At 49.8% G+C, this 26,746-nt stretch overlaps 1 protein-coding gene across 4 annotated transcripts in view; it reads right to left on the bottom strand.

Annotated features, from left to right (window-relative positions):
• Window positions 1–302: 302 nt before the first annotated feature.
• The window catches only part of fut7 (fucosyltransferase 7), a 70,888-nt gene continuing 44,444 nt past the window's right edge, over window positions 303–26,746 (bottom strand). For 3 of the 4 annotated variants that reach the window (XM_038782529.1, XM_038782528.1, XM_038782525.1), the window contains exon 2: window positions 303–1,478. In XM_038782529.1, the coding sequence (XP_038638457.1) occupies window positions 321–1,376 (1,056 nt within the window). In that variant the 5' untranslated portion in view covers window positions 1,377–1,478 and the 3' untranslated portion in view covers window positions 303–320. Of the gene's footprint in view, window positions 1,479–6,531; window positions 6,703–26,746 lie in introns of those variants that run through there. The other variant, XM_038782526.1, reaches the window with a different exon arrangement.

Consider the following 26,746-nt stretch of genomic DNA (forward strand, 5'->3'; position numbering starts at 1 on the left):
AGGCGGGGGGGACGGAGAATCCGCCTGCAGGCGGGGGTGCAGTGGGACGGAGAATCCGCCTGCTGGCGGGGGTGCAGCGGGACGGAGAATCCGCCTGCTGGTGGGGGTGCAGCGGGACGGAGAATCCGCCTGCTGGCGGGGGGGACGGAGAATCCGCCTGCAGGCGGGGGTGCAGCGGGACGGAGAATCCGCCTGCTGGCGGGGGCGCGCTGCGCCAGAGAACGGGTGCAGCAGGACGGAGAATCACGCCCCCTATATATAAATCGACTGATTTAAAAATATAACGTGTTATTCAAATGAGGTAGGTTAAAAACAAATCTTTACTGATGAAACCAATCATGTAAGTTATGATATATTTTCGACTGAGGAAGGATAGGAAATTTTGTGCAAATGTTACACAACCTCTCTGTCCAGTTTGTGGACATCTTGACCACGTGCGTTCTCCTCCAGTTGAAATACTGCTCGTATCGAGTGCTGTTCTTCCATAGGCCCATCAGGAAAGTGGTCAGTTCCCCTGCTGAGGCAAAGTCATCCACGTGAATGAAGGAATCCGCTGGGATGAACTCTTCGTAGTTGGCCCGCGGAGGCCCCAGCACCACCGGAACAGACCCTGCCATGAACGCATTCCTCCAAATCTTCTCTGTGATGTAGTCTTTGTGTATGGAGTTTTCAAAAGCCAGGTAAAAAGCGTAGCGGGAGATGGTTGGCAGTAGCATTTCACTGGGCAGGAACTTTCCAGCTGCTCTTCCATACAGATCTATTGTCATATGCTTGGACAGGTTGGCATGCAGCTTTGCCCTCAGGCTCGTTTTGCGGTAATTGCTAACAACCCACGTCGACAGACCGGATTTCTTCGAGATGGAGAAATTAGGTGGTCGGTCGCTCGGCATGAGTGTCCCATAAGGGAGGAAGATGTCAGAGTCTGCCTTGTAAGTCATAGTCCAATTGAAGCAGCCATTCAACTGATGAATCCTTTTTGTGTTAGTCGGAGACTCCAGAGATACCCAGAGCCACTTCTGGTTGGGAGGCCTTGTCTGCTGTGGCAGGTTGGAGGTTTTGATCTGAAGCTCCCTATGGTGGAACACTACGACGTCTGCACGATCGTACCTGGACCTGTTGCTGGTGAGGATGCAGTTGTCAATTGCGTATAACTCCAGGCAAACATCTTCTCTTGGAGCGAAGTCTGGATGAAATGGCCAGTGCCAAACCAACACAACAAGGGGCTCCTGCACCTTTGCGGAGTTTCTCGCTGGCCAGAACTCTAGGCTGATATAACAGTTCGTCACAAGCTGCATGAAATATCCAGTTACTAATAACAATGCCAGGATTCTGCCGGTTTTGAACGTTGCTCCCAAGTATACATGCAGGGGTGCCATGTGTTGCTCTTGCCAGCGATTGGAAAGAAACTGCAGCCTAAAGCCTGTAGCAATCTTCTTCGTACAGACATCTGCTGCATGTGAACGACTTGTGAGCTGCCTCTGTAGGAACACATCACAGAGATAGTGGTTAATTTGTTGTGCCACCCACAGCCCTTTGAAGGTGCCAGTTTCTCAACGCTCTGTAAAGGAAGTGCCTATATTTTACACAGTTCAGTCAGGGTTCAGACTGACGTGAAGGTCAATCAATCACTTTACGCATAAAAACATGTTTAGTTTTGCTCGCCTGTTTAACGTTGCACCCGTCACCAGGTCAACCAGGAATATGTTTGAAAGTTCGGGGTAAGAAACAATTGGACCATGAAAAGAAAAGTGTCTAGTTTCTCAATCAATTGAGAATGGATGTTGAAGGGCTGCACGGTGGGTGCAGTGGTTAGCACTGCTGCCCCACGGCACTGAGGACCCGGGTTCGATCCCGGCCCCGGGTCACTCTTCTTGTGGAGTTTGTACATTCTCCCCATGTCTGCGTGGGTCTCACCCCCACAACCCAAAAGATGTGCAGGCTAGGTGGATTGGCCATGCTAAATTGCCCCTTAATTGGAAAAATTAATTGGGAACTCTAAATTTATTTTCAAAAAAGCCAGTATGGATATTGAAAGTTGCACTGAAATATAGAGGACGGATAACAGTTCAGATTCTCTCACTGCCTGTCCAATTAGTTTCCTCTTCCAACCCACACCCGTAGCTAAATGAGTTACGCGATTCTTTTGACATAATTTTGACAGGGAGTCACCCAGACTCCAAACGTTAGCTTCCTTCTCTCTCCACAGATGGTGTCAGACCTGCTGAGATTGTCCAGCATTTCCTGTTTTTGTTTGTGAGTGGGATGCATGGCAATCCTCATATCGAAGCTGATGCTTGTGAGCTCGATATTCCATCACAGGGGCATCACAGCTGAGTTCATCGTGCCCTCGTGCGGAGACCTGATATGAGCAAAAACACTGGATGGTGGGGGTGGGGGGGGGTCTGAGCGGAATCTGTGGTTCGTTTTATTTTTCCTTTCCCACACCTGTCCCCTGTGCACTTCCTCAATAACCCGGGCTGCTGAACTGCGCTGAATGCAGCTGGCTGGCTGCAGGCTGAATGTGGACTGCGCCTGTCAGTGACTGAGCCTTTGGTGCAGCATCCAACTGGCTCAAACTAGCTCAAGATTCCAATCGGTGGTGGTGCTCACGTTTTCAACCTTTATTTTTAAAAACATTCTTACCCTCGATTATGTCGCCTTTCTCAGACTGCTCTCATTGGGTAAGTTCTCACTCCGTGGGGCTGAAATTGGTCTCCAGGCTAATGGAGAAGCAGGCTGTTAATTCACTATCGTGATTACCCTCATGGTACCCACGGGGATACCCCAATTGATCTCCCCATGGGACTTGTGGAATACGAGCTTCCCCTGCTAGTGGGCGGAGGCCCATCAGCCGCGGCTCATAGAAATCGCTCCATAAAAGCCGGCCCGGACTGAGACCGACGTGGTCGGTAGTCCCGATTGTGACCTTGGAACTGAATGCTGCGTTGCGGCCTTTACCTTTATTGCCAAATCAAACTTCTTTTGGATTCACTCTCTCGGGCCGCCTGAGCTTTTATAAGTACAAACATGCGTGACTCGGCAGATTGCAATACTGGCTGAGAGAAAGTTCACCCCTACCATATAGTTGAGTGGCCATTCCCTCCTCGAGATCCAGGCCGTATTTCAGTAAGGTAGCGCGGCACGGTGGCGCAGTGGGTTAGCCCTGCTGCCTCACGGCGCCGAGGTCTCAGGTTCGATCCCGGCTCTGGGTCACTCTCCGTGTGGAGTTTGCACATTCTCCCCGTGTTTGCGTGGGTTTCGCGGCCACAACCCAAAGATGGGCAGGTTGTTTCCACTGGCGGGTGACAGCAGAACTAGGGGGACATAGCCTCAAAATAAGGGGAAGTAGATTTAGGACTGAGTTTAGGAGGAACTTCTTCACCCAAAGGGTTGTGAATCTATGGAATTCCTTGCCCAGTGAAGCAGTTGAGGCTCCTACATTACATGTTTTTAAGGTAAAGATAGATAGTTTTTTGAAGAATAAAGGGATTAAGGGTTATGGTGTTCGGGCCGGAAAGTGGAGCTGAGTCCACAAAAGATCAGCCATGATCTAATTGAATGGCGGAGCAGGCTCGAGGGGCCAGATGGCCTACTCCTGCTCCTAGTTCTTATGTTCTTATGTTCTTATGTGCAGGCTAGGTGGATTGGCCATGCTAAATTGACCCTTAATTGGAAAAAATGAATTGGGTACTCTAAATTTTAAATATATATATTTTCAGTAATATGTGCAAGAAATCCTGACTGGCAATCTTCTTTCACAGAATCACAGAATTGTGACGGTTCAGAAGGAGGCCATTTGGCCCATTGTGTCTGCACTAGCTCCCCAAACGAGCACCATGACTTCTTGTCATTTCCCTCCCCGTACCCCTGCACACTGTTTCTATTGAATTAATCGGCTAATGCCCTCCTGAATGCCTCGATTGGACTTGCCTCCGTCACACTTCCAGACTCGAACCACCCGTTGCGCGCAACAAATTTAACTGGAACTGCAGTTTATCTTGTTCTTCTGGACAATCCTGCTCTCTGTGCCAGCTGCAGCTGTAGTAAGAGCAGAGCTGCCTCTGGCTCAGACCGCTGAGGGTTTAAGCACCACCGCAGTTACTTGAGAACATAATCCAGGCTGGTGTTCCAGTGTAGCGCTGAGGGAATGCTGCACTGTTGGAGGTGTGTCTTTCAGGTGAGATGTTACACGGAGGCACTTTCTGCTCTCTCAGCTGGACGTAGACAATTCCATGTGGATTCTTTTGCAGAATAGCAGTGTGATTCTCCCTGGGCTTTGGTCAATATATTTTAAAAAAATTTAATGTACCCAATTCTTTTTCATAGATTTCATAGAATTTACAGTGCAGAAGGAGGCCATTCGGCCCATCGAGTCTGCACCGGCTCCTGGAAAGAGCACCCTACCCAAGGTTAACACCTCCACCCTATCCCCATAACACCACCCAACACTAAGGGCAATTTTGGACACTAAGGGCAATTTATCATGTCCAATCCACCTAACCTGCACATCTTTGGACTGTGGGAGGAAACCGGAGCACCCGGCGGAAACGCACGCACACACGGGGAGAATGTGCAGACTCCGCACAGACAGTGACCCAAGCCGGAATCGAACCTGGGACCCTGGAGCTGTGAAGCGATTGTGCTATCCACAATGCTACCGTACTGCCCAATCTGTCCAATTAAGAACCAATTTAGCATGGCCAATCCACCTACCCTGCACAATTATTTGGGTTATGGGGGTGAGACCACACAGAGAGAATGTGGGGAGAATGTGCAAACTCCACACGAACAGTGACCCGCGTCCAGGATTGAACCCGCGTCCTCAGCGCCATGAGGCAGCAGTGCTAACCACTGCGCCACCGTGCCGCCCCTGGCTTTGGCCATTATTTAAGTAAAACAGATTACCTGGTTATTATCACGTTGCTGATTGTGGGAGGTTGATGTGAACAAACAATCCCCTACAATACAACAGTGACCACAGCACAAAAGGTACTTAATTGGCTGTAAAGTGCTTTGGGATGTCTTGAGGTCATGAAGGGTGCGATATAAATGCAAATTCTTGTTTTTTCTCAGCATTTAACAGCGGCACAGCATCACAGTAACCCTCGTTGTAAGCTTAAAGTATTAAGCAAAAGTATTTAACGGTGAACAAGTGATATTTTGAAACATTTATGGGTTAACAAACAAACAAAGTTAAATTTAACATTGAGATAATATGTTGCGATAACTTTTATACTTCTACAGACACATCACCTTTCTTTCTTGTAATTTTGACTGATTTGTGAGGTTAACTATTCTACCTTGGCTGGAATTTTCCAGCTACGCCTGCTGTGGGTTGTCCGGTGAGCTATTGGCCGTCGATGGGATCTTCCACTTCTGCCAAAGTCTCTGATGATTTGCATAGAATAGAATTTACAGTGCCGAAGGAGGCCATTTGGCCCATCGAGTCTGCACTGGCCCTTGGAAAGAGCACCCTACTTAAGCCCACACCGCCACCCTATCCCCATAACCCAGTAACCCCACCCAACCTTTTTTTGTGGACACTAAGAGCAATTTAGCATGGACAATTCACCTAACTTACACATCTTTCGGAACTTGTGGGAGGAAACCGGAGCACCCGGAGGAAACCCACGCAGATACGGGGAAAACGTGCAGACAGACAGTGATGCAAGCCGGGAATTGAACCTGGGACCCTGGAGCTGTGAAGCAACAGTGCTAACCACTGTGCTACCGTGCATGTCTCGCTGGCCCCGCCGACGGGGAACCCGCTGCACAGGATGAAGGGGGGGAGGGGTTTGAGTTCAACCTCGGAGGGAACGGTCTGGTCAGCGGGATGGGCTGGAAAATTCCGGCCGTTGTGTTTCCTGTGAAAATTCTTTTTTTTTTAAAATTTAGATTAGCCAATTATTTTTTCCAATTAAGGGGCAATTTAGCGTAGCCAATCCACCTACTCTGCACATTTTTGGGTTGTGGGGGCGAAACCCACGCAGACACGGGGAGAAAGCGCAAACTCCACACGGACAGTGACCCAGAGCCGGGATCGAACCTGGGACCTCAGCGCCGTGAGGCGGTTGTGCTAACCACTAGGCCACCGTGCTGCCCTCCTGTGAAAATTCTGATCAGTTGGCCTCTGCGATCGTCTGTCCCACATGTCCCCTCTCCCGGCTTGTATTGTGACCGCGTTTCAAGGGGCCATTTCTGGTCCTCAATACTGGACAAAACAAAACATTTTTGGCACTTTGATCTGGGGACAGAGTCTGGACTGGGCTGTTGATTAGAAACTGCCTCATTGTGAGACCTGCGACAAAGGAAGAGTAGACACTCCAAAGAGTCATGAAATGAAAAAAATTGCGTACATCTTATCTCCCTTGCCTGTGCGCCTCAGGACAATGCTAAGAGTGATATTTACTGATAACTTGTTAACTACTGAACTGCACTAAATATGACTGTGACAGCACCTAGTGCCCAGCAACATTGCTTTTCTTGTCTCTCAGCCCTCGATCCTAGCCTCCCACTCTGCCCCCTCTTTACCTCACTTTGTACAGCAAAGAAGCAGTCCAGGTCAGTTGGTCGACGCAAGGGGCTGAATGGCCACATCCTGTTCCTATGGTCCTGTTATTTTTGTACAATGCAAAGGGATATCAGGGCTGAGTCCCACCCTCTCTCTTTGGAGCGACTGTTCGCCTCACTCTGCTCCAGCGACCTTGCATATTTGGAAATCATGGTTCATTGGGCATGAACTGAAGATCTATCACTCTGTCGCTGCTTGTCACTTCATTGGTGCTGTCCAGATCCACTGAAGGAGATTTGCGTCGATGATTTAACAGATCACGACATTTCGGTTTCAAACAGGAAGATTGGATGGGGTAGTACACAGAGGAAGGAAATTGGTTGTCTTCCTTAGCCTCTCCTGTGGGTGTTGAAAAGCACTCACTTGCTTATTCTTTTAATAAAATTTCTTTAAGGTACGGCTCGGTCGCACAATGGTTAGCACTGTTGCTTCACAACACCAGGGTCCCAGGTTCGATTCCCGGCTTGGGTCACTGTCTGTGGGGAGTCTGCACATCTCCCTGTGTCTGCGTCAGTTTCCTCCGGGTGCTCCGGTTTCCTCCCACAAATCCCGAAAGACGTGCTTGTTAGGTGAATTGGACATTCTGAATTCTCCCTCTGTGCACCTGAACAGGTTCCAGAGTGTGGCGACTAGGGGCTTTCCACAGTAACTTCAGTGCAGTGTTAATGTAAGCCTACTTGTGACACTAACAAAGATTATTAATATTAAGGTGCAATTTAGCATGGCCAATCCACCTACCATGCACAACTCAGAGCCGTGGAGGTGAGATCCACACAGACAGCAGGAGAAAACTTGCTTATTCTAACTGGGTCGATGCCTTTGTTAAAATGGCAGAACTCGTATCTGCGTGGGTCTCACCCCCTATGAAAATGTACCAGGAGACTGGAAGATGTGCAGGGCGGATTGGCCTCGCTAAATTGCCCCTTGATTGGAAAAAAATAATTGGGTACTCTAAAATTTAAATGGCAGGTTGAGAAGCAAGGCACAGCTGAAAATGACCTTTGTGTTCAGTTGCTATTGTCAAGTTCTGGGAGGCACATAGCATTGGGGCAGAAAAGCTGAGCCTGTACACATTGCTTTCAGAAAAATTGAGTTCTTAAGTGGGCATTGATTCCCCAAAGTCTTGCACCTCTGTTGAGCATCGTCAATTGGACCACTGAGCAAAGGATATGGCGCCATTTTCTAAATGCAAATCCAGAGTGTATTTTAGCTACTTTGTGCTACTGATCAACCTAAATTTAATTTAAATAATGTGTTAACACTGGATTTTCTGACACCATTACACAGATGGAACCAATGAAGCCTTCCTTGCAGGCCTTGAAGAGAATTATGTTTCACAGTTGCTTCACAGCTCCAGGGTCCCAGGTTCGATTCCCGGCTTGGGTCACTGTCTGTGCGGAGTCTGCACGTTCTCCCCGTGTGTGCGTGGGTTTCCTCCGGGTGCTCCGGTTTCCTCCCACTGTCCAAAGATGTGCAGGTTAGGTGGATTGGCCATGCTAAATTGCCCTTAGTGTCTAAAAAGGTTAGGTGGGGTTAACGGGTTACGGGGGTAAAGGGGGATAGAGTGGAGGTGTGCGACTTAAGTGGGGTGCTCTTTCCAAGGACCGGCGCAGACTCGATGGGCTGAATGGTCTCCTTCTGCATTTTAAATTCTATGATTCTATGTTTTCATTCTCACTTTCTTCTCTCAGTTACTTTTTTTTCCTCAATGCATCCTTTGGTTTTGTTGAGAAGAATGCTATATTTTTAAAAATAAATTTAGAATACCCAATTATTTTTTCCAATTGAGGGCCAATCCATCTAACCTGCACATCTTTGGGGGGTGAGACCAACTCAAACACGGGGAGAATGTGCAAACTCCACACGGACAGTAACCCGGGGCCGGGATCGAACTCGGGTCCTCAGGGCCGTATGCAGCAGTGCTAACCACTGAGCCACCGTGTCGCCCAGGAATGCTTTTTTTTTACATGTTTTCCCTCAACTCATTATAGATAGTTTGGGATTTGCTTTGACATAGGGCACCTTACAAAGGGACATGATTGTTTTGTGTTTCAGAGCTGAGTAAGTTCAGTGAGGGAGGGGGCATCGGCGCCAACCTCTGCGGAGACAACAAACAAACTGTGAGTCAGGCAGCCAAATTGGACTAGTACCCAATACCAAGAATTGAAGATTTAGATGCCAAATTAGCAGGGGCTTTAAAATACACCAATCTTGATATGAGTCACGCAAACCAACAATTTCGAGTTTGATGACATTTCCCTGGAATTTGTTACCATAAACACCAACAAAGGCGTATACCAGTATACCCAGTTATCCTTCGCTGGCTCAGCTACCTGTGTGAGAACCCAGTGCTCAATGGAAAGTTTACTACAGGACCTACCCAAGATGGTTATCTATCTAGATGATGTACTGATTACAGGAGCGTCTGAAGAGGAACACTTAGCAAACCTCGAAGAAGTCTTAAAGAGATTTAAGAAGGCTGGAGTAAGGCTCTAAAGAGAAAAATGTACATTCTAAGCTCGTGATGTGACATACTTATGATTCAGGGGAGACGCATAAGGCCTGCACCCTATGGAGGAGAAGATCGAAGCGATTAAGGATGCACCGGCCCCCCAAAATACGTCGCAATTACAATCCTTTTTGGCAATGGTGATCTATTATGGTAGATTTATTCCTAATCTTTCCACAATGCTGGCATTGTTACACACACTACCCAAGAAGCACCAGAGGTGGTATTGGAAAGAGCATTAGAAAGAAGGCTTTGAACGGGTTTAACTAGCTTTACAGTCATCCGGTCTCTTGGTCCATTTTGACCCATCGTAAGAGACAATCCTTACCTGCAACGCATTCCCTGATGGATCCGGGACTGCTCTGGCCCATGCGATAGAAGTTGGTACAGAAAAGCCGATCACCTATGCCTCGATGACTTTTACCAGTGTTGAACAAGCTTACTCCCAAATTGACAAGGAGGGTCTAGCCGTAATATTTGGAGTCACAAAGTTCCGCCAATATTCTATGGACAATGTTTCATAGTTGTTACCGATCACAAACCCCTGTTAGGGTTTTTTAGGGAGGATAAGATCATTCTGCCCATAGCTTCAGCTCGGGTCCAACGCTGGGATTTATTGTTTGCAGCCTACGAGTACACATTTCAACATAGGCCTGGTATACCCATTTTGAACGCTGCCTTCCCCTACCTCAGAGTATACTGCTTCCACTAATACCGCAGGAGATATTCCTTGCTTTTCACTTTATTGATACATTGCCAGAGTCAGTGAGGCAGGTCAAGTTTTGGACTCAAAAAATTATCTCGAGTCAAGCACATGGAGCTGGATTCTCCGATTTTGCAGCTTTATCTGGAGGAAGCATCTGGTCTTACGACCAAAACGTTGGCGCCGCTCGTGCACCAATGCTCCACCTGGTGGGGTCTAGCAGCCGCGCCATGTAAAGTGTCCGGTCTTACCTACAGATACGGATGCAGAATGGCCAGATCCGTGGCAATACACCATGGCGTCGGCCGAGTGCGGACATGACCTGCCAGATAGTGCCCCACTGTAACCGCCCTCGCCATCCCCAGACCACCCCCCACCAGTCCCCCCAGCCCCCACTGAAACCCACCCCCCGCCAGCGGAATGGCTCCTCCTCTCCCCCCCCAAGTGAGGTGGTGCTGGACACTGTCCGCAGCCGCCACACCAGGTTCACAAAAGTTGAGAGGACACGGACCCCACGCCGTCGGGAAGTCGGCCCATCAGGGGAGGGCCTTAGGTGACGTCCTGAGGCCGTCCCAATGGGGCGCGGCGTACTCCTCATTTTTGAGGGGGCGGATTATCTGAAAGAAGGCGGCAGCCCCGATTTCGGTGTAAAAACTGATTCTCCGGTCAATCGCCGAACACGATTTCTGGGATGAAGAAGATGCTCGTGCACAGCATGAGCGGCCCAGGTTGGATATCGCCAGAGGGGATCTGGTCAAATAACGTGGCCAGTGTCAAATGTAGCAACGCTCGCTAGCCGCGGCCATCATGCACCTTGGGAGTGGCTAGGATCACCCTGGGTGAGGCTACACATTGACTTTGCGAGCCCTTTGATGGGCTCCATGTTCCTGCTAATCAATGATGCTCACTCCAAGTGGTTGGAGATGCACAAACTGATGTCCACAAGCTCATCAGAAACGATAGACAGACAGTCGCCACCCACGAGTTGCCCAAGGTTCTGGTCTTGGATAATGGGACCGCTTTTACAACTGAAGAATTCCAACGTTTTATGACAACCAACGCCTTTAGCATATATGAACTGCTTCTACCACCCTGCTTCCAATGGACTGACAGAGAGAGACTGTCCAGACATTCAAGGCCGCCATGAAAAAGTAGTCATCAACCCCTTTACAATCTGGCCTGGTTTCTGCTCACCTATCAAACTACACCTCATGTCACCACAGGTGTTACACCCACTTAATTATTAATGAGCAGGTACATTAGAACGTGATTGGATCTCATATTTCCAAATTTGTCGGTGGAGGCTAGACAGAATGAACAGAAAAAGTACCACGACACAAAGAAAACTGATCGAGGCGGATGATTTGGTTTATGTGAAGAATTTTGATGCAGGCCCAAATTGGATCCCTAGAACGGTTGTGGCCCCAAACAGGCCTGGTGTTGTACAAGGTGGATGTTCAAGGGAGAAAGTTAAAAAAAAACACCTGGTTCATTTGAGGAGGAGAAGACCACTCAGAACCAATGGGACAACCCAGCCCAGGCAGACCTGTTGGTGATATGGCCATGAATGAAAGTAATGCCGCAGCAAGCTACCCCTGAGGACGAGCCCAGTAATGTTCCAGGGGGAACCGAGGAAACTAACTGTACGGATGCACCATTGCAAATCGAGAGTCAACCTGTTGAGGTTCAAACCAAAGTTACCTCTACTGCTAAAACACCATTTAGTGAATTGTGTCCCTCTCAAAAGGATCAAGAAGTCACCTGACTGACTTACCTTAGAAGAGACTGTGCTGAGAGACACTTGTGTATTTTTTGTAAATAGTTCCTTTGTTAATTAAAGAATGTTATCAGGAACTTTAAAGGGGGGTGAAATGTGGTGGCATGTCCCTTTAAAGGGAAGTGTTGCTGGAGTATCACGTGACCCGATCGGCTAATGGGGCCGGAGCATGCGAACCCTGGGGCAGTGCACGGGTTTCCCAGTTAGTTTGGAGTCTTGGAACATGGTAGCTTATATCTCACTCTCTGTATAATGCTTCTTACCTTAATAAACCTTCCTTTGTTAATCTACCTGGTGGTTGCCCGTCTGTCAGGATATTGTAGAGTACATATGACGCTGCTACAGAACCGAAGAAAGGTAGAAATGTAATTGTTTATACAGTAGGAGTGGTGGCTGGAGGAGGTGGGGCAGAATGGAAGAACAGGGATAGGTCTGGGCAAAGGAGAGATTGACAGAGGTGTCATGGACATAAGACAAAGTGGACTTAAAGTGACCGGTAGAAGGATTAGAGGTGACATGAGGAAGCTTTTTCACCAGAGGGTGGTGGGCATCTGGAATTGATTGAAGCTGAAACAGTCAACTCATTTAGAAAGGTCCCTGGATCTGGATCTGAACTGTTGTGACCCGCAAGGCTGGATTGTGGGATTTAAATGAGCGGCTATTTTTTTTGTCTCCCTTTTATTGGAGGCTCAGACATGATGGCTGAATGGCCTCTTTCTACACCGTAACATTTATATTGTTCGAAGCTGGAAGCCTAAGCATTTGTTCGCATTCCACCTCCACCTCCTCCATGTAAGGAATGTGAGCCACGCAGCTTGTGCACAATGGAGCATTCGGAATGGGAAATGGTGACACACGATGCCCAAAACAATATTTGCCACCAAACCAGGGGACTTTTAATTTAGGTTTGAATTTAGTGTGTATGTCCCTTTAAAAAAAAAACAACACTTGCTCAAGGGAGCAGAACATGCACCTTTGCTTTGTCCCTTCCTCATTGGGTGACAGGTACAGGTGAGCTGGAGGCCTGAGCTGTCATCGCTCAGACCTTGTTCCATGTCGCTGTCATGGCAGTTTAACTGGAGGGAGGCCTCTAGCCCAAAATAGGACAACACCCTTTTAGTACAACCTCTAAACCAGGACTCCCAAACCATCAGAATCAAAGATGCATGGGTTGAGACCAACTGAGTGACACATGGCCAGTGGGGGGAAATATTGGTATTGACACTGGACTAGTAGCCCAGAGACCCAGTGGACGTTTTCCAGCCAGATTGCGCCAGTGCAAATCCCGCTATGTCAGGAAAATTCCAGGAAAGGTCTGAAACGGGATTTGCGCTGGGCGGCAAACAGTTCACGATGTTCCCGGGCTCTCCCAGTGGAGGTAATCAGGTCCATGCACCTGATTACCATTCATTAAATGGATTTAAATATTCAACATCAGTTTAATGTTGAATCTTCTGGGTATGAATTTTTAAAATACATTTAGAATAACCAATTATTTTTTCCAATTAAGGGGCAATTTAGCGTGGCCAAGCCACCTACCCTGCACATATTTGGGTTGTGGGGGTGAGACGTACGTAGACACTGGGAGAATGTGCAAACTTCACATGGACAGTGATTGAACCTGGGTCCTCGATGCCGTGAGGCAGCAGTGCTAAACACTGCCCTGCCGTGCCGCCCTGTTTTCTGGGTATGTATTTCCAGCCATCGGTGTGATGTGGTGCTGGTGGGAATCACTACTGGTCTCCACAAACGGACACTAGATGTGAAAACCACACCGGGGGGGGGGGGGGGGGGGGGGGGGGGGGGGGGGGGGGCGGGGTGCTTGGCGGCCGTTGTAGCCTCTGGATGGTTGGGGACATGGCAGGACCCTGGCTGTGCCAAGGAGCGGGGTCTGAAGGTAGCAGTGCCAGAGGAGGGTAGGGCCTGAAGGGGAGAACCTATACGGAGACCCCAATGCCTCGATGTCTGAGATCCTTGAAGAGGGGGCTGGTGCTGGCAATCCATGGTGCTGGGTGAGTTCGCAATGTCCGTGGAGGGGTGGGTGATTTAACCTCATTTTGAGATTGAGGCACCCTCTGTAAGTGGCAGGCCGATCTCTGTGGAGTTAGGCTTGCTGGCATGTGCAGGCCCCGCTCCTCACAACGTCAGCGGAAAACATGGTCCCCCTTCAATGGCAAAGTATGGGACGATCTTGTTGGGAAACCTGCCTGAGAAACACACTGGTTTTCTGACTGAACCTGACACTGCTATTTTCTGGGACAATTTCATACCCAGAGTAATGGTCTGGGGACATGAGTTCAAACCCCACCATGGCAACTATTCAATTAATAACTCTGGAAGATAAAGTTAGCCTCAATGATCGTGGCCATGGCAGCTATCACTGATTGTTATAAAAATACAATTTAGGGAAGGAAATATGGCCAATTGGTGACCCCGACACCCACAGCACTGTGGTTGACGCTTAAATGCCCTCTGAAATGACCCAGCAAGCCACTCAGTTTAAGGGCAATTATGGATGGGCAATGCTGGTGATGGGCCCACATGCCATGAATGTATGAAATAAAGTGTGGAATATAAACACTAACATTGACTAGTTGGGACGAATATCATGACTGGAATTTTCCAGTTCATCCCGAGGCAGAAACCAAACTCGGGAAGGAATGGAAAATTTGGGGAGGCAGCCAAAACCCCATTGACTTTCAACTGGCCATATTTCTGTAAATTCTATTTAAGATTGCGAGATTTTGCTGGGTAATGATACCGAGGGACATGGAACAAAGTTGGGTAAATGGGCACAGATTAGCCGTGATCTCCTTGAATGATGGAGCTAGGCTCAATGGGGCTGAATGACCTACCTCTGTTTCTATGGCACTAAAGGGAGCTGTGTCTTCACAGGCTGGTGTTGACAAATTAGAAATTAATTTTTCACCCTGGCCAGTTTCCCCTTTTACAGTGACTCCAGCGATTGAAGGCTGCACCTTTCCCCAGCTCTGCATTCCCCAATTAAACATGCCGCAGATCCATATGGTTTAGGAAGGGGCGAAAAGTCAGTCACGATCGCCACCATGGATCCACGTTTGTGCCATTAGAAGTTTGTGTCAGTGTGACCGAGCCGTGCTCTTAATCATTGATTTGAGTGTTCCTTCAGTTGAAAACAAACAGGAAACCACTATTGTGTGGCCATGTCCTCCTGTGGGCAGACCTGTTTCACAGTTACAACCTGCTTTTCTGCCATCTGCAAATGCTGATATTGTGCCAGTTTGTCCTCAGGTCATTAATAGGAATAGGCCTTTTGGCCCTTCAATTTTATCTGCTACCTCAGCTCCACTTCCCCAGATTCATTGAACGTTTACAGCACAGAAAGAGGCCACTTGGCCCATCGTGTCTGCGCCAGCCTAATCCCACTTTCCAGCATTTGGTCCATAGCTCTGCAGATTACAGCACTTGAGGTGCACACCCAGACACCTTATAAATGAGTTGAGGGGTTCTGCCTCCCCTACCCTTTCAGGCAATCCAGAGCCCCACAGCACTTTGAGTGAAAAATATTTTCCTCATCTCCCCAGTAATCCTTCAACCAATCACTTTCATCTACTCCCCCACCCCCCCAACCCCACCCCCGCCAACCGCCCATTCCCCGGCCACTATTAAAATAAATGGGCCCTTCCCATCCACTCTCTCCAGGCCTCTCACAATTTTGAACATCTCAATCAAATCCCCCGTCAGCCTCCTTTGTTAACAAAGAGAAAAAAAAAGCTCAACCTACCTAATCTTTCTTCATAGCTACAAACCTTCCAGTCCTGCCGATGTCCCCTCTGTACCCTCTCTGGTGCAGAAACTTCATTTCTGTAATGAGGTTTTCTCATGTGGGAAATGATGGAGGGCAACACCAGAAGTGGTGAGATAAGAATGGAACATTATTTTAGGGGCAGCACGGTAGCATTGGGGATAGCACAATTGCTTCACAACTCCAGGGTCCCAGGTTTGATTCCCGGCTTGGGTCACTGTCTGTGCGGAGTCTGCACGTCCTCCCCGTGAGTGCGTGGGTTTCCTCCGGGTGCTCCGGTTTCTTCCCACAGTCCAAAGATGTGCAGGTTAGGTGGATTGGCCATGATAAATTGTCCTTAGTGTCCAAAATTGCCCTTAGTGTTGGGTGGGGTTACTGGGTTATGGGGATAGGGTGGAGGTGTTGACCTTGGGTAGGGTGCTTTTTCCCGGAGCCGGTGCAGACTCGATGGGCCGAATGGCCTCCTTCTGCACTGTAAATTCTATAAGATGACTGGAATTGCACGCAGTACTCAAGTTGTGGCCTAACTATTATTTTCCTATGCAATCAGTTTAGGCCGGATCATATCGAAAAGAGCAATGCTCCCAATGCTGATTGGGGGGGGGGGGGGGGGAATCTGGGGGACAAATTGCACCACCTGTGCTGCCAATATTCTGTGCCTTAATCTTACCTACAAATTGAGGTCACCCTTTGACCCTTTGGAAAATCTACCACATCCAGAGTGTTTCCTTTAACAATGCACTCCGGTATTTTTCAAAGATGCTGGACAAACATAAATTGCTTTTTATAGATTGAGCATTGGCTGCCCTTAATTAAAGAATTTATCGTGTCTCCAGGCCTTTGTACATTTACCCACCGCTGACTGGTCCATAGATACCCGATTGATTCTTCCATCACTTTTGAACTGGGGCGGACGATGAGGACAGGAGGAAACTTTTGTGGCGCTGGGAGGGAGAGGAAGGAGTGAGAGAAGACGGGTGTGAAATAGGACAGACATTGTCGAAGGCCCTGTCAATCGGCGTGGGGAATCTTCAATTGCAGAAACGGGAAGATGTATTGGAAGAACTGGTATGGAAGGTGGCATTATCAAAACTGAAGCAGCAGAGGCACAGAAACTGGGAGAATATAATAGAGTCCTTACAGAAAGGTCATTTGAACCTATTTGTGTCTGAGTAATGGGCTAAAAGCCCAATTTTCCAGGCCCCTCCAGGTCCTGTCAGCTAAGATTCACGGGGACATAGATTGGCGCAAGTATTTTCAAGCATGACCCAGATGCGATGGACCTGGCAGTGGTTCAAGGGGGAAAATATTTAACGTTAGTGCCCCAAAGTCCATCAGATGGACTTCTACCACTACAATGCAATCCTGCACATCCCACCCCCCCACCCCAGCTCCCCATCCAAACCCCCATCAGACCCCCATCAGTGACCCCCATCTTAGAACCCCATATTACAGACCATCTCAAAGATCCCCCATCAGAGACCCTCCCCATATCAGACTCCCCATCAGAGACCACCAGTTCAGAGACCCCCCCACCATATCAGAGATCCCCCATATAAGACCTCCCCATCAGACACCACCATCTCAGAGGCCTCCTATATCAGAGACCTCCCATATCAGAGAACTCCCATGCCAGAGAACTCCCATGCCAGAGGCCTCCCATGTCAGAGAACTCCCATGCCAGAGGCCTCCCATATCAGAGGCCTCCCATATCAGAGACCTCCCATATCAGAAATGTCCCATATCAGAGAATTCCCATATCGGAGACCTCCCATATCCGAGACCTCCACTATCAGAGACCTCCATATCAGAGGCCTCCTATATCAGAGACCTCCCATATCAGAGAACTCCCATGCCAGAGAACTCCCATGCCAGAGGCCTCCCATGTCAGAGAACTCCCATGCCAGAGGCCTCCCATATCAGAGGCCTCCCATATCAGAGACCTCCCATATCAGAAACGTCCCATATCAGAGAATTCCCATATCGGAGACCTCTCATATCCGAGACCTCCACTATCAGAGACCTCCATATCAGAGGCCTCCTATATCAGAGACCTCCCATATCAGAGAACTCCCATGCCAGAGAACTCCCATGCCAGAGGCCTCCCATGTCAGAAGCCTCCCATGTCAGAGACCTCCCATATCAGAGAACTCCCATGCCAGAGAACTCCCATGTCAGAGGCCTCCCATGCCAGAGAACTCCCATGCCAGAGAACTCCCATGTCAGAGACCTCCCATATCAGAGGCCTCCCATATCAAAGACCTCCCATGCCAGAGAACTCCCATGCCAGAGACCTCCCATGCCAGAGAACTCCCATGCCAGAGGCCTCCCATATCAGAGGCCTCCCATATCATAGACCTCCCAATCAGAAATGTCCCATATCAGAGAATTCCCATATCGGAGACCTCCCATATCCGAGACCTCCACTATCAGAGACCTCCATATCAGAGGCCTCCTATATCAGAGACCTCCCATATCAGAGAACTCCCATGCCAGAGAACTCCCATGCCAGAGGCCTCCCATGTCAGAGAACTCCCATGCCAGAGGCCTCCCATATCAGAGGCCTCCCATATCAGAGACCTCCCATATCAGAAACGTCCCATATCAGAGAATTCCCATATCGGAGACCTCTCATATCCGAGACCTCCACTATCAGAGACCTCCATATCAGAGGCCTCCTATATCAGAGACCTCCCATATCAGAGAACTCCCATGCCAGAGAACTCCCATGCCAGAGGCCTCCCATGTCAGAAGCCTCCCATGTCAGAGACCTCCCATATCAGAGAACTCCCATGCCAGAGAACTCCCATGTCAGAGGCCTCCCATGCCAGAGAACTCCCATGCCAGAGAACTCCCATGTCAGAGACCTCCCATATCAGAGGCCTCCCATATCAAAGACCTCCCATGCCAGAGAACTCCCATGCCAGAGACCTCCCATGCCAGAGAACTCCCATGTCAGAGACCGCCCATATCAGAGACCTCCCATGCCAGAGAACTCCCATGCCAGAGAACTCCCATGCCAGAGACCTCCCATGTCAGAGACCTCCCATATCAGAGGCCTCCCATATTAGAGACCTCCCATGCCAGAGAACTCCCATGTCAGAGGCCTCCCTTATCAGAGAACTCCCATATCAGAGATCGCCAGATCAGAATTCCTGACTTGTAGCTTGTATACTGGGGAGTCAGGAGGTGAGTTACTCCCCTCAGAACCCCCAGCCTCTGGCTTGCTCTTGTAGTCACAGTATTTATTTGTCTAATCCTGACAGTTTCTGATCAATGGTAACCCCCAGGATGTTGATAGTGGGAGATTCTATGATGGTCATGCCATTAAATGTGAACGGATGATGGTTAGGTTCTCTCTTGTTGCAGATGGTCATTGCCTTGCACTTGTCTGACACTAATGTTGTTTGACACATATCAGCCCAAACCTGAACGGTGTTCGGGTCTTGCTGCATTTGGATATGAACTGCTTCAGTATCTGAAGAGTTGTGAATGGTGCTGAATATTCTGCAATCATCAGCAAACATCCCCTCTTCTGACCTTATATTAGAAGGAAGGTTATTGATGAGGCAGCTGAAGATGGTTGGGTCTGAGAATCTATCCTGAAGAACTCCTGCAGTGATGTACCAGGACCGAGATGACTGATTTCCAACCACCACAACCATCTTTGTTTGTGGTAGGTATGAATCCAACCAGGGGAGAGTCTGTTCCCCCCAAACCGCGCCCCCCTTCCAGTTCCCATTGTCTCCAATTTTGTTCGGCTCTTTGATGCCGTTCTTGGTCAAATGCTGCCTTGATGTCAAGGGCAGTCACTCTTACCCCACCTCTGAAGTTCAGCTCTTTGTATAGGTTTGAACCAAGGCGGTAATGAGGCCAGGAGCTGAGTGACCCTGGCGGAACCCAAACTGATCATTGGGGAGCAGGTTATTGCTGAGTAAGTGCTGTCGATAATCCCAGATCATCCACTCGGAAGTCTGGCCGAAAACTGTTGCAAATGTTTCACCTTACCGTTGACACTGATGTGCTGGGCTCCTCCATCTGGGCTCCTCCATCATTGAGGTTGGGGGTATTTGTGGAGCCTCCTCCTCCAGTGAGTTGTTTAGTTGCTCACCACCATGGATGAGGTAGGATTGCAGAGCTTAGATCTGATAGTTGTGGAATTACTTAGCTCTGTCTATTATTTGCTGCTTATGCTGCTCAACACACAAGTAGTCCTGTGTTGTAGCTTCACCAGGTTGACTCCTCATTTTTCACTGTGCCTGGTGTTGCTCCTGGCGTTCCTCCTGCACTCTCCATTATACCAGGGTTGATCCCCTGGCTTGGTGGTAATGGTAGAGTGGGGGAAGAGCTGGGCCATGAGGTTGCAGATTGTGATTGCTGCTACTGGTGGCCCCCGGCACCTCATGGATGCCCAGTTTTAAGTTTCTAGATCCGCTCGGATGATTTGACAATGCACCCTCTAAGGGTCTCAGCTCCACCTCAGAAGTGGGTAACTCGGTCACGACAACATCTGTTCTTGTTGGTGACATACATCAAAGAGAAGGTCCATTCAAGGATTCAGCACTTCCGCCACATGCGCATCCTCACAATTGCAGCTAATGTGAAGGTCACATGTGTCCAACGGAGAATACTGTATCTCCATGGCTTATGGTAGCCAAAGACTACCTTGTTCCCACTATTTGGCTACTCACTGTCTTGTGAATGTACTCTGGCCTTGCCATCTGCTACGGAGCAGCTGGCATGCTGCCTTGGCAATTCTAATGCTCCCTCCTCCATTTGTGCCTAGGTAGCCAGACAGAGAATGTCACTCCTGGTTCTGCCCCTTTCCTTGGCATTCTGAACCTTCTTCACCGGCAGCCACAAATAGGAACAATGTTAGTCACCCAGCAAAGACTGGAACAAGACCTAAGCTGCTGGCAGCCCAGCTGACCATGATGCCTGCTGCATGGGGGCACTCTGGAGTCAGCTTACCACAGTCAGCACTAACAGACCGTTGCTCGGGTGCAGTCAGGCCTCTGTTAGGATAGGCTAGCCCCATTGCCACCAAATGGATGGGCACTGCCCCTCCACCAACTTCATCCTTAGCCCCAAAAAGAATTGAGGCGGGCGGGCAGGGGGGGTTGGTTACTCACCTTGGCTAAACAAATAAGGTCATTCACCCTCTTGTAGTAATGCAGGGCTGCTGCCCACCCGTGTGACCTCCAGCCAGGCTTGCTTGATCAGGCAGGTCAGTTTTCCCCTCCTGTCCCCAGGGAAGAAGTCCTCCCATTTTCCCCAAGTAGCTGAGCGGATAGTCAGCGGGGGGGGGGGGGGGGGGGGGGGGGGGGGGTGTCCCTGAGCCATGGGGCCATCCAAGATCTTCCATCTGCCCTGCCTCCACCCTCCTTCATCCCCAGGCCCTCGGCGGGGCCGCTTTCAGTGGGAATTCGGCCCCTCAAAGACCGCGGGCCCACTGGTGGACTGGCAGGGTCCTTCCAGGCACCAAACACCACGGGAGAAACAGCGGCATTCAAAAAGCGCTCTGAAGGGGAGTCATGCGCCCTCGAGGCATTAACCCTCTTTCTCTCTCCCCAGATACTGATAGACCTGCTGGGTTTATCCAGCGCTTCCTGCTCTGATATCAGACATCCAGCATCGGCAGCATTTTCCTCTGACCGAAAGACTGCTTCTTTCCGCTCACTCACTGAGCAAGTGGCAGCATCGCCCGCTTCTGTTCCTGGCGACGGGGCACCAGGCCTGCCCACAAAACCCAGCCCAAGGGGTCATCACTGCACAGAGGGAGGCCCATTCGGCCCGTCGAGTCCCGTGCTATCTGCCCCCCTTCCCTCTGTAGTCCTGCAAGTCAGATTCACCGACTTGAAGCATCCACTCTGCTCCTCTGGTCACTGCCACCACCAGACCTGCCGTGTGTTTCCAGCATTTTTACACTTATATCATTAAAACCTTGCCCCCCGGCCTTGGTGGGTTCTGCCTGATTCCACGTTTATCCTACGCCCTGCCCCTTTAGATTTGAAACGATGAGCTCAAATGCAATTCAGCAAATATTCAGCACCTTCATTGGCACGAGGAAGAAAAGCGATACAATGGAGAAAAAAACCAAAGCTACAGAAGCAGAAGCCTGCAGAGGTTGTTACCGTGCAGAGAATATTCGGGGTGCTCAGAAATATCCTGCAGCTCTGAAGTGCAGATCAGAACCTGAGGATGTTGTTTTCCTGTTTTGTCTCAAAATACCATGGTGGTGTCTGATACGATCTGTGACCGGTCTCCTTTGTGGGCACAGGTAGGCCTTAACACCCCACCCATTAATAAACAGATCATCTCCGACGGTGCTGATGCCAGGTAAGTGTTATCTTTCTTCAAAGGGTGGGGTTGCTGGTCTTCAGAAGGACTAGCATGTGGAGGAGGGGCCCCTTTGCATATTAGACTCAAGTAAACAATTCAAATGTATAAATCTCCTTTCATACCAAAAGTGCAAATATAATATAATAATCTTGATTGTCACAAGTAGGGTTACATTAACACTGCAATGAAGTTACCGTGAAAAGCCCCTAGTCGCCACATTCCGGTGCCTGTTCAGGTACACAGAGGGAGAATTCAGAATGTCCAAATTACCTAACAGCACGTCTTTCGGGACTTGTGGGAAGAAACCGGAGCACCCGGAGGAAACATACGCAGACACGGGAAGAATGTGCAGACACAGGGAGAACGTGCAGACTCCCCACAGACAGTGACCCAAGCTGGGAATCGAACCTGGGACCCTGGCGCTCTGAAGCAACAGCGCTAACCATTGTGCCACCGTGTCGCCCCACAAATAATGTATGTGGAATATCCCACACGGGACCTACGGGGTGGGAATGCTTGTCTTCCCCGTGCAACATGCGGAGTGCGAGCTTTCCCACTACGGGTGGGGTTTCACAATTACCCAGTGCATAAAAGGTCGGCCAGTAAGGCACTGACCAGAGTAGGGGTCCACCGGGAAGTGTATATATATATTGTTTGTTAATAAAACTTTGTTCCAATTGTTTTACTCGCTGTGGACTCCCCCTTTCCTTAGTAAAGTAAGAACAGAAAAGATTAAACTAACGTGTACCTCTTTCCCCTTTTTTCTGCAACCATGCTTTTATTATTGAAACTAACTTTTTAATTCAGAGTTTTTATTCAGAACCTTCCTCCAGGAGGGATAAATATTGGCCAGGACACTGGATGTAGCTCTCCTGTTCTTCTTTGTAACAGTGCTGTGCGATCTTTTACATACACCTGGGAGAACAACGGAGCCTCAGTTAAAGCACCTGACTGGGCTCCCGCAGCCTTGCACTGGAATGTCAGCATAGAGTTTTTGGGAGCTTGGACCAGCAACTTTCTTACCCATTGGTGAGGCCGGGTGCTCCAATGAACCATGGCCACCTGCTGACATATGTCAGCCATTACACTGCCGTTCACCAAAGTCAAATTCTTCGGGCGGGATTCTCTGTAGCCCGACACCGAAATCGTGATCAGCGATTGGGCGGAGACTGGATTCCGACTTCGAAATCGGGGCCGGCGCTGGTTTGACACCGGTCCGCTGTGCTCTGCCCCTCCAAAATGGCGTCATTGTAACGGGTGGCGCATGCCGCGTCATCGACCGGCCCACCCGTGATTCGCCACCCCCAATGGGCCGTGTTCCCGACGGCACGGGACACGTGTGGTCCCGGCCGTGAACCCGGCGTGTCGGCTGCGGACAGTATCCCGTGCCGCCTCACTTGTCCAGGATCCGTGCCGCAGGCCGGGGTGGGGCTTCTGCTAGGGCTGGGTGGACTGGTGGGCGGGTGGGGTGACCAGAGGGTGGGCTGTGGGGTCGCGGTTGGTGGGTTGGGTCGCGCACGGTTGGCGCCATGTTGGTCGGCGCGACCAGTGGAGATCGTCAGCTATGTGCATGCGCAGCCCTGGACCCGGCTACTCTGCGGCCATTTTCGGCGCGATCCGCGGGACTTTCACTCAGCGCCAGTGCTAGCCCTCACCGGTACCGGAATCAGCGAGTGATCGGCGCCGAATCTCCACACACACTACACTGGCATCAGCACTTAGCCTCCAGAAAGGGGAATCCAGCCCTTCAACTCTCTTTATCCTATTTTTCCCTGAAATCTCTTACGACTCCCAGCCTCTCAACCTTCACCACCCTCCTGCCCTTCCCATGGCCAACGCACCACCTTAAACTCTCCAAAGCCCAATCGTCTCCTCCTCTTTGCTTCCTGAAGTTTCATACTTCCCCAAACGACACCCTCTGCATCTAACATCCCACCCACATGGCGAGGGCCAAGGTGACGGAGGTGTTCAAAGGCGTTCAACCGTTCCCGCTTGGGGGAAGGATCGAGAAACAGAGGGCTCTAATTTAAGGTGAGTGGTGAAGGACGACACGAGGAAAGACCATTTTATGGGGTTTGCGGTTCGGGACTGGAGGGCACTGCCTGAGACTGAGGAGGGGTGCGGCAGATTCTGACGCGGTTTTCAAAAGGGAAATGATTAATTATCCGAAGAGAAAAGAAATTATATGTTTATGGGGGAAAAGACAGGGAAGTGGGACTCGCTCAGCCACACTTGTAGAGAGCTGGCACCGATAGGAGAGGCTGGATGGTCGCCTGCTGTGCTGTAACGATTCTATGAACTTAGCCACTTTGAAAATAACAAGTCTTCCACTTAGGCCCCAACTTCCTACGTCGTGACACACCCAGTTTGATATACCAACCAACACAAACTTCACAGACAGCCAACGCCTCCTCCTCACACACCCAAAGGTGGGAAGATAACCTAATTTTATTAGATAAAATCTTATTTTTCATTTACAAAATATTTGTTTCTGTGCAATTCCCCCTGAACATTCGACCTACTTTACTTTCAATCTTTTGGATTCTAGCAATATTTTGCTCCAAATCATACTTTGTGTTAACTGCGGGTTGCCAATTTACACCCTTGTCTCTAAGTCAGAAGGATGTGGGTTCAAGTGCGATTCCAGAGGCTTCAGCAGAAATAATGATTTAAAAAAAAGAAGTTTTCTACAAATGAAATGAAATGAAAATGAAGATGGCTTATTGTCACGAGTAGGCTTCAATGAAGTTACTGTGAAAAGCCCCTAGTCGCCACATTCCAGCGCCTGTCCGGGGAGGCTGGTACGGGAATCGGGACCGTGCTGCTGGCCTGCTTGGTCTGCTTTAAAAGCCAGCGATTTAGCTGAGTGAGCTAAACCAGCCCCTAATCTCACCACTGTCCACCAATGTAGCTGTTAAATGGTTCTGTATGGTTTTCTTTCCGAAATAATTTTCAGTTATTTACGATTGGATAACTGACAGGTGAAGGACAAGACACTCTTGTTAAAAATGCTTCTCTTTTTTTTTTTAAATTTAGATTACCCAATTATTTTTTCCAATGAAGGGGCAATTTAGCGTGGCCAATCCACCTACTCTGCACATTTTTGGGTTGTGGGGGCGAAACCCACGCAGACACGGGGAGAATGTGCAAACTCCACACGGACAGTGACCCAGAGCCGGGATCAAACCTGGGACCTCAGCGCCGTGAGGCGGTTGTGCTAACCACTAGGCCACCGTGCTGCCCATGCTTCTCTTTTCTGGTTTTATTAGGAAAGGTACAGAGGGTTACCATTCTTAAATAGATCAAGGAATATACTTAGACTTAGAAGCCTTCTCACACGAAAGCTTCCCACAAGATTTAAGTAGGGTGCTTTCTAAAGGTCGGTGCAGACTCAATTGGCCGAATCCCATCGATTCTATGATTCTATGAAGCAGACAAAGGAAACACATACATCTGTTTCCATGGCTTGCATTTCCACAAACAGGCCCTTGATCTAAAAGCCAGAGGCTATAGTTTGAGGTGGATGCCACACCACATCAAGCACAGGTGACTGGGAGACCCTCCTGCTCTTACCAGTCAACCTATTGGAGAAAGTTTGCAGTTGCAACTCAACCAGTTTGGCCATAGTATGAACACAACCCGGGTTCGATTCCGGCCTTGGGTGACTGTCCGTGTGGAATTTGCATCTCTGCCCGTGTCTGCGTGGGTTTCCTTCGGGTGCTCCAGTTTCCTCCCACAGTCCAAAGGTGCCCAGTTTAGGTTGGGTTACTGGGATAGGCCGGGGGGGGGGGAATGTACCCAGGTAAGGTGCTCTTTCAGAGGGTCGGTGCAGACTTGATGGGCTGAATGGCCTCCTTCTGCACTCTACAAATTCTATGGGTCTAAGACCGACACGCTTAATTACAATTTAAATAAAAAGTATGGCCGCGATTTTCTGGCCTCGTTACACTTGCGCTCAAGCGAAACAAGGCCGGTGAATAGCGAGAGAGACCAAAACGAGATCCGCACCAGGCAGCAAACAGTTCGCGATGCGACCGGTCCACTCCCGTAGGCGAACTGGGATCACGCCGTAGCATGGCGAGAAACCAATTGTCACCACTTAAGCCCCATTTCCGCTTAAACCCCTTATCCAACGGCCTCCCGCCATTCAGCGGCCTCCCAGCAAGTGGTCACTCTGCCACCAATTAGGACTCCTTTTGAAAAATCTGGGGCTGTTGAGGGGAGGCCGCTGCGGCCGGTAGTACATGGGCAGGGCATGCTGGGTAGGGGGGGTCAGTAGGGGATGGAGGGTCCAGAGGAGTGGGGGTGGGGGGTGATATTTTTCAGTCTAACACCCTCTCCCAATGCCTTACAGATATTGAACAACTATGGCAGGGATTTTGGACGCAACCCTAATGGTGCTGGTGCTACGCGATGCAGCCAGTCCCGCAGAAGGACTGTAGATGCTTGAGGCAGCGGACCATGTGCCACCCCACACCCTGAGGACCCGGTCGCCCATCTGGCCAGGGAGGGACCCAAAGCGGGAGTCCCAGGGTGTACAGACGTTGCTGGTCGTTTGAACAAACACGTTTGACAGCACGTGCCGCAGGAGGCTCCGCCTCAACAAGGAGATGGTGCGGCATCTGTGTCATGCCCTTGCAGACTTGGCACCGCATGGAGGAGGAGGAGGACACCCGCTCCCGGTTTCCGTCAAGGTCACTACAGTCCTGAACCTTTACACCACGGGATCATGACAGGGCTCCAGTGGGGACCTGTGTGGTATCTCACAGGCCAAGGCCACAGGGGCATCCCGGCAAGTCACGAATGCCCTGTATACATCATATTTGACATGGACCAAGCCAGCAAGATGCCCAGGCAGCAGGATTCTCTGCCATTGTCGGGATGCCTCCCGTTCCAGGGGATCATAGGTGCCAAGCATGTCGCCCTGCGCTCACCCGGCCATCTGGGGGTGCCCTATAATGACAGAAAGGGGTTCCACTTCCTGAACATACAGTTTGTGTGCAACCATTGCATGAAGATAATGCACGCGTATGCCCGCTTCCTGGGGAGTGTGCACGGCA

The sequence above is a fragment of the Scyliorhinus canicula genome, chromosome 21 (genome assembly GCF_902713615.1).
Source record: "Scyliorhinus canicula chromosome 21, sScyCan1.1, whole genome shotgun sequence".
In the NCBI taxonomy this organism is placed as follows: Eukaryota; Metazoa; Chordata; class Chondrichthyes; order Carcharhiniformes; family Scyliorhinidae; genus Scyliorhinus; species Scyliorhinus canicula.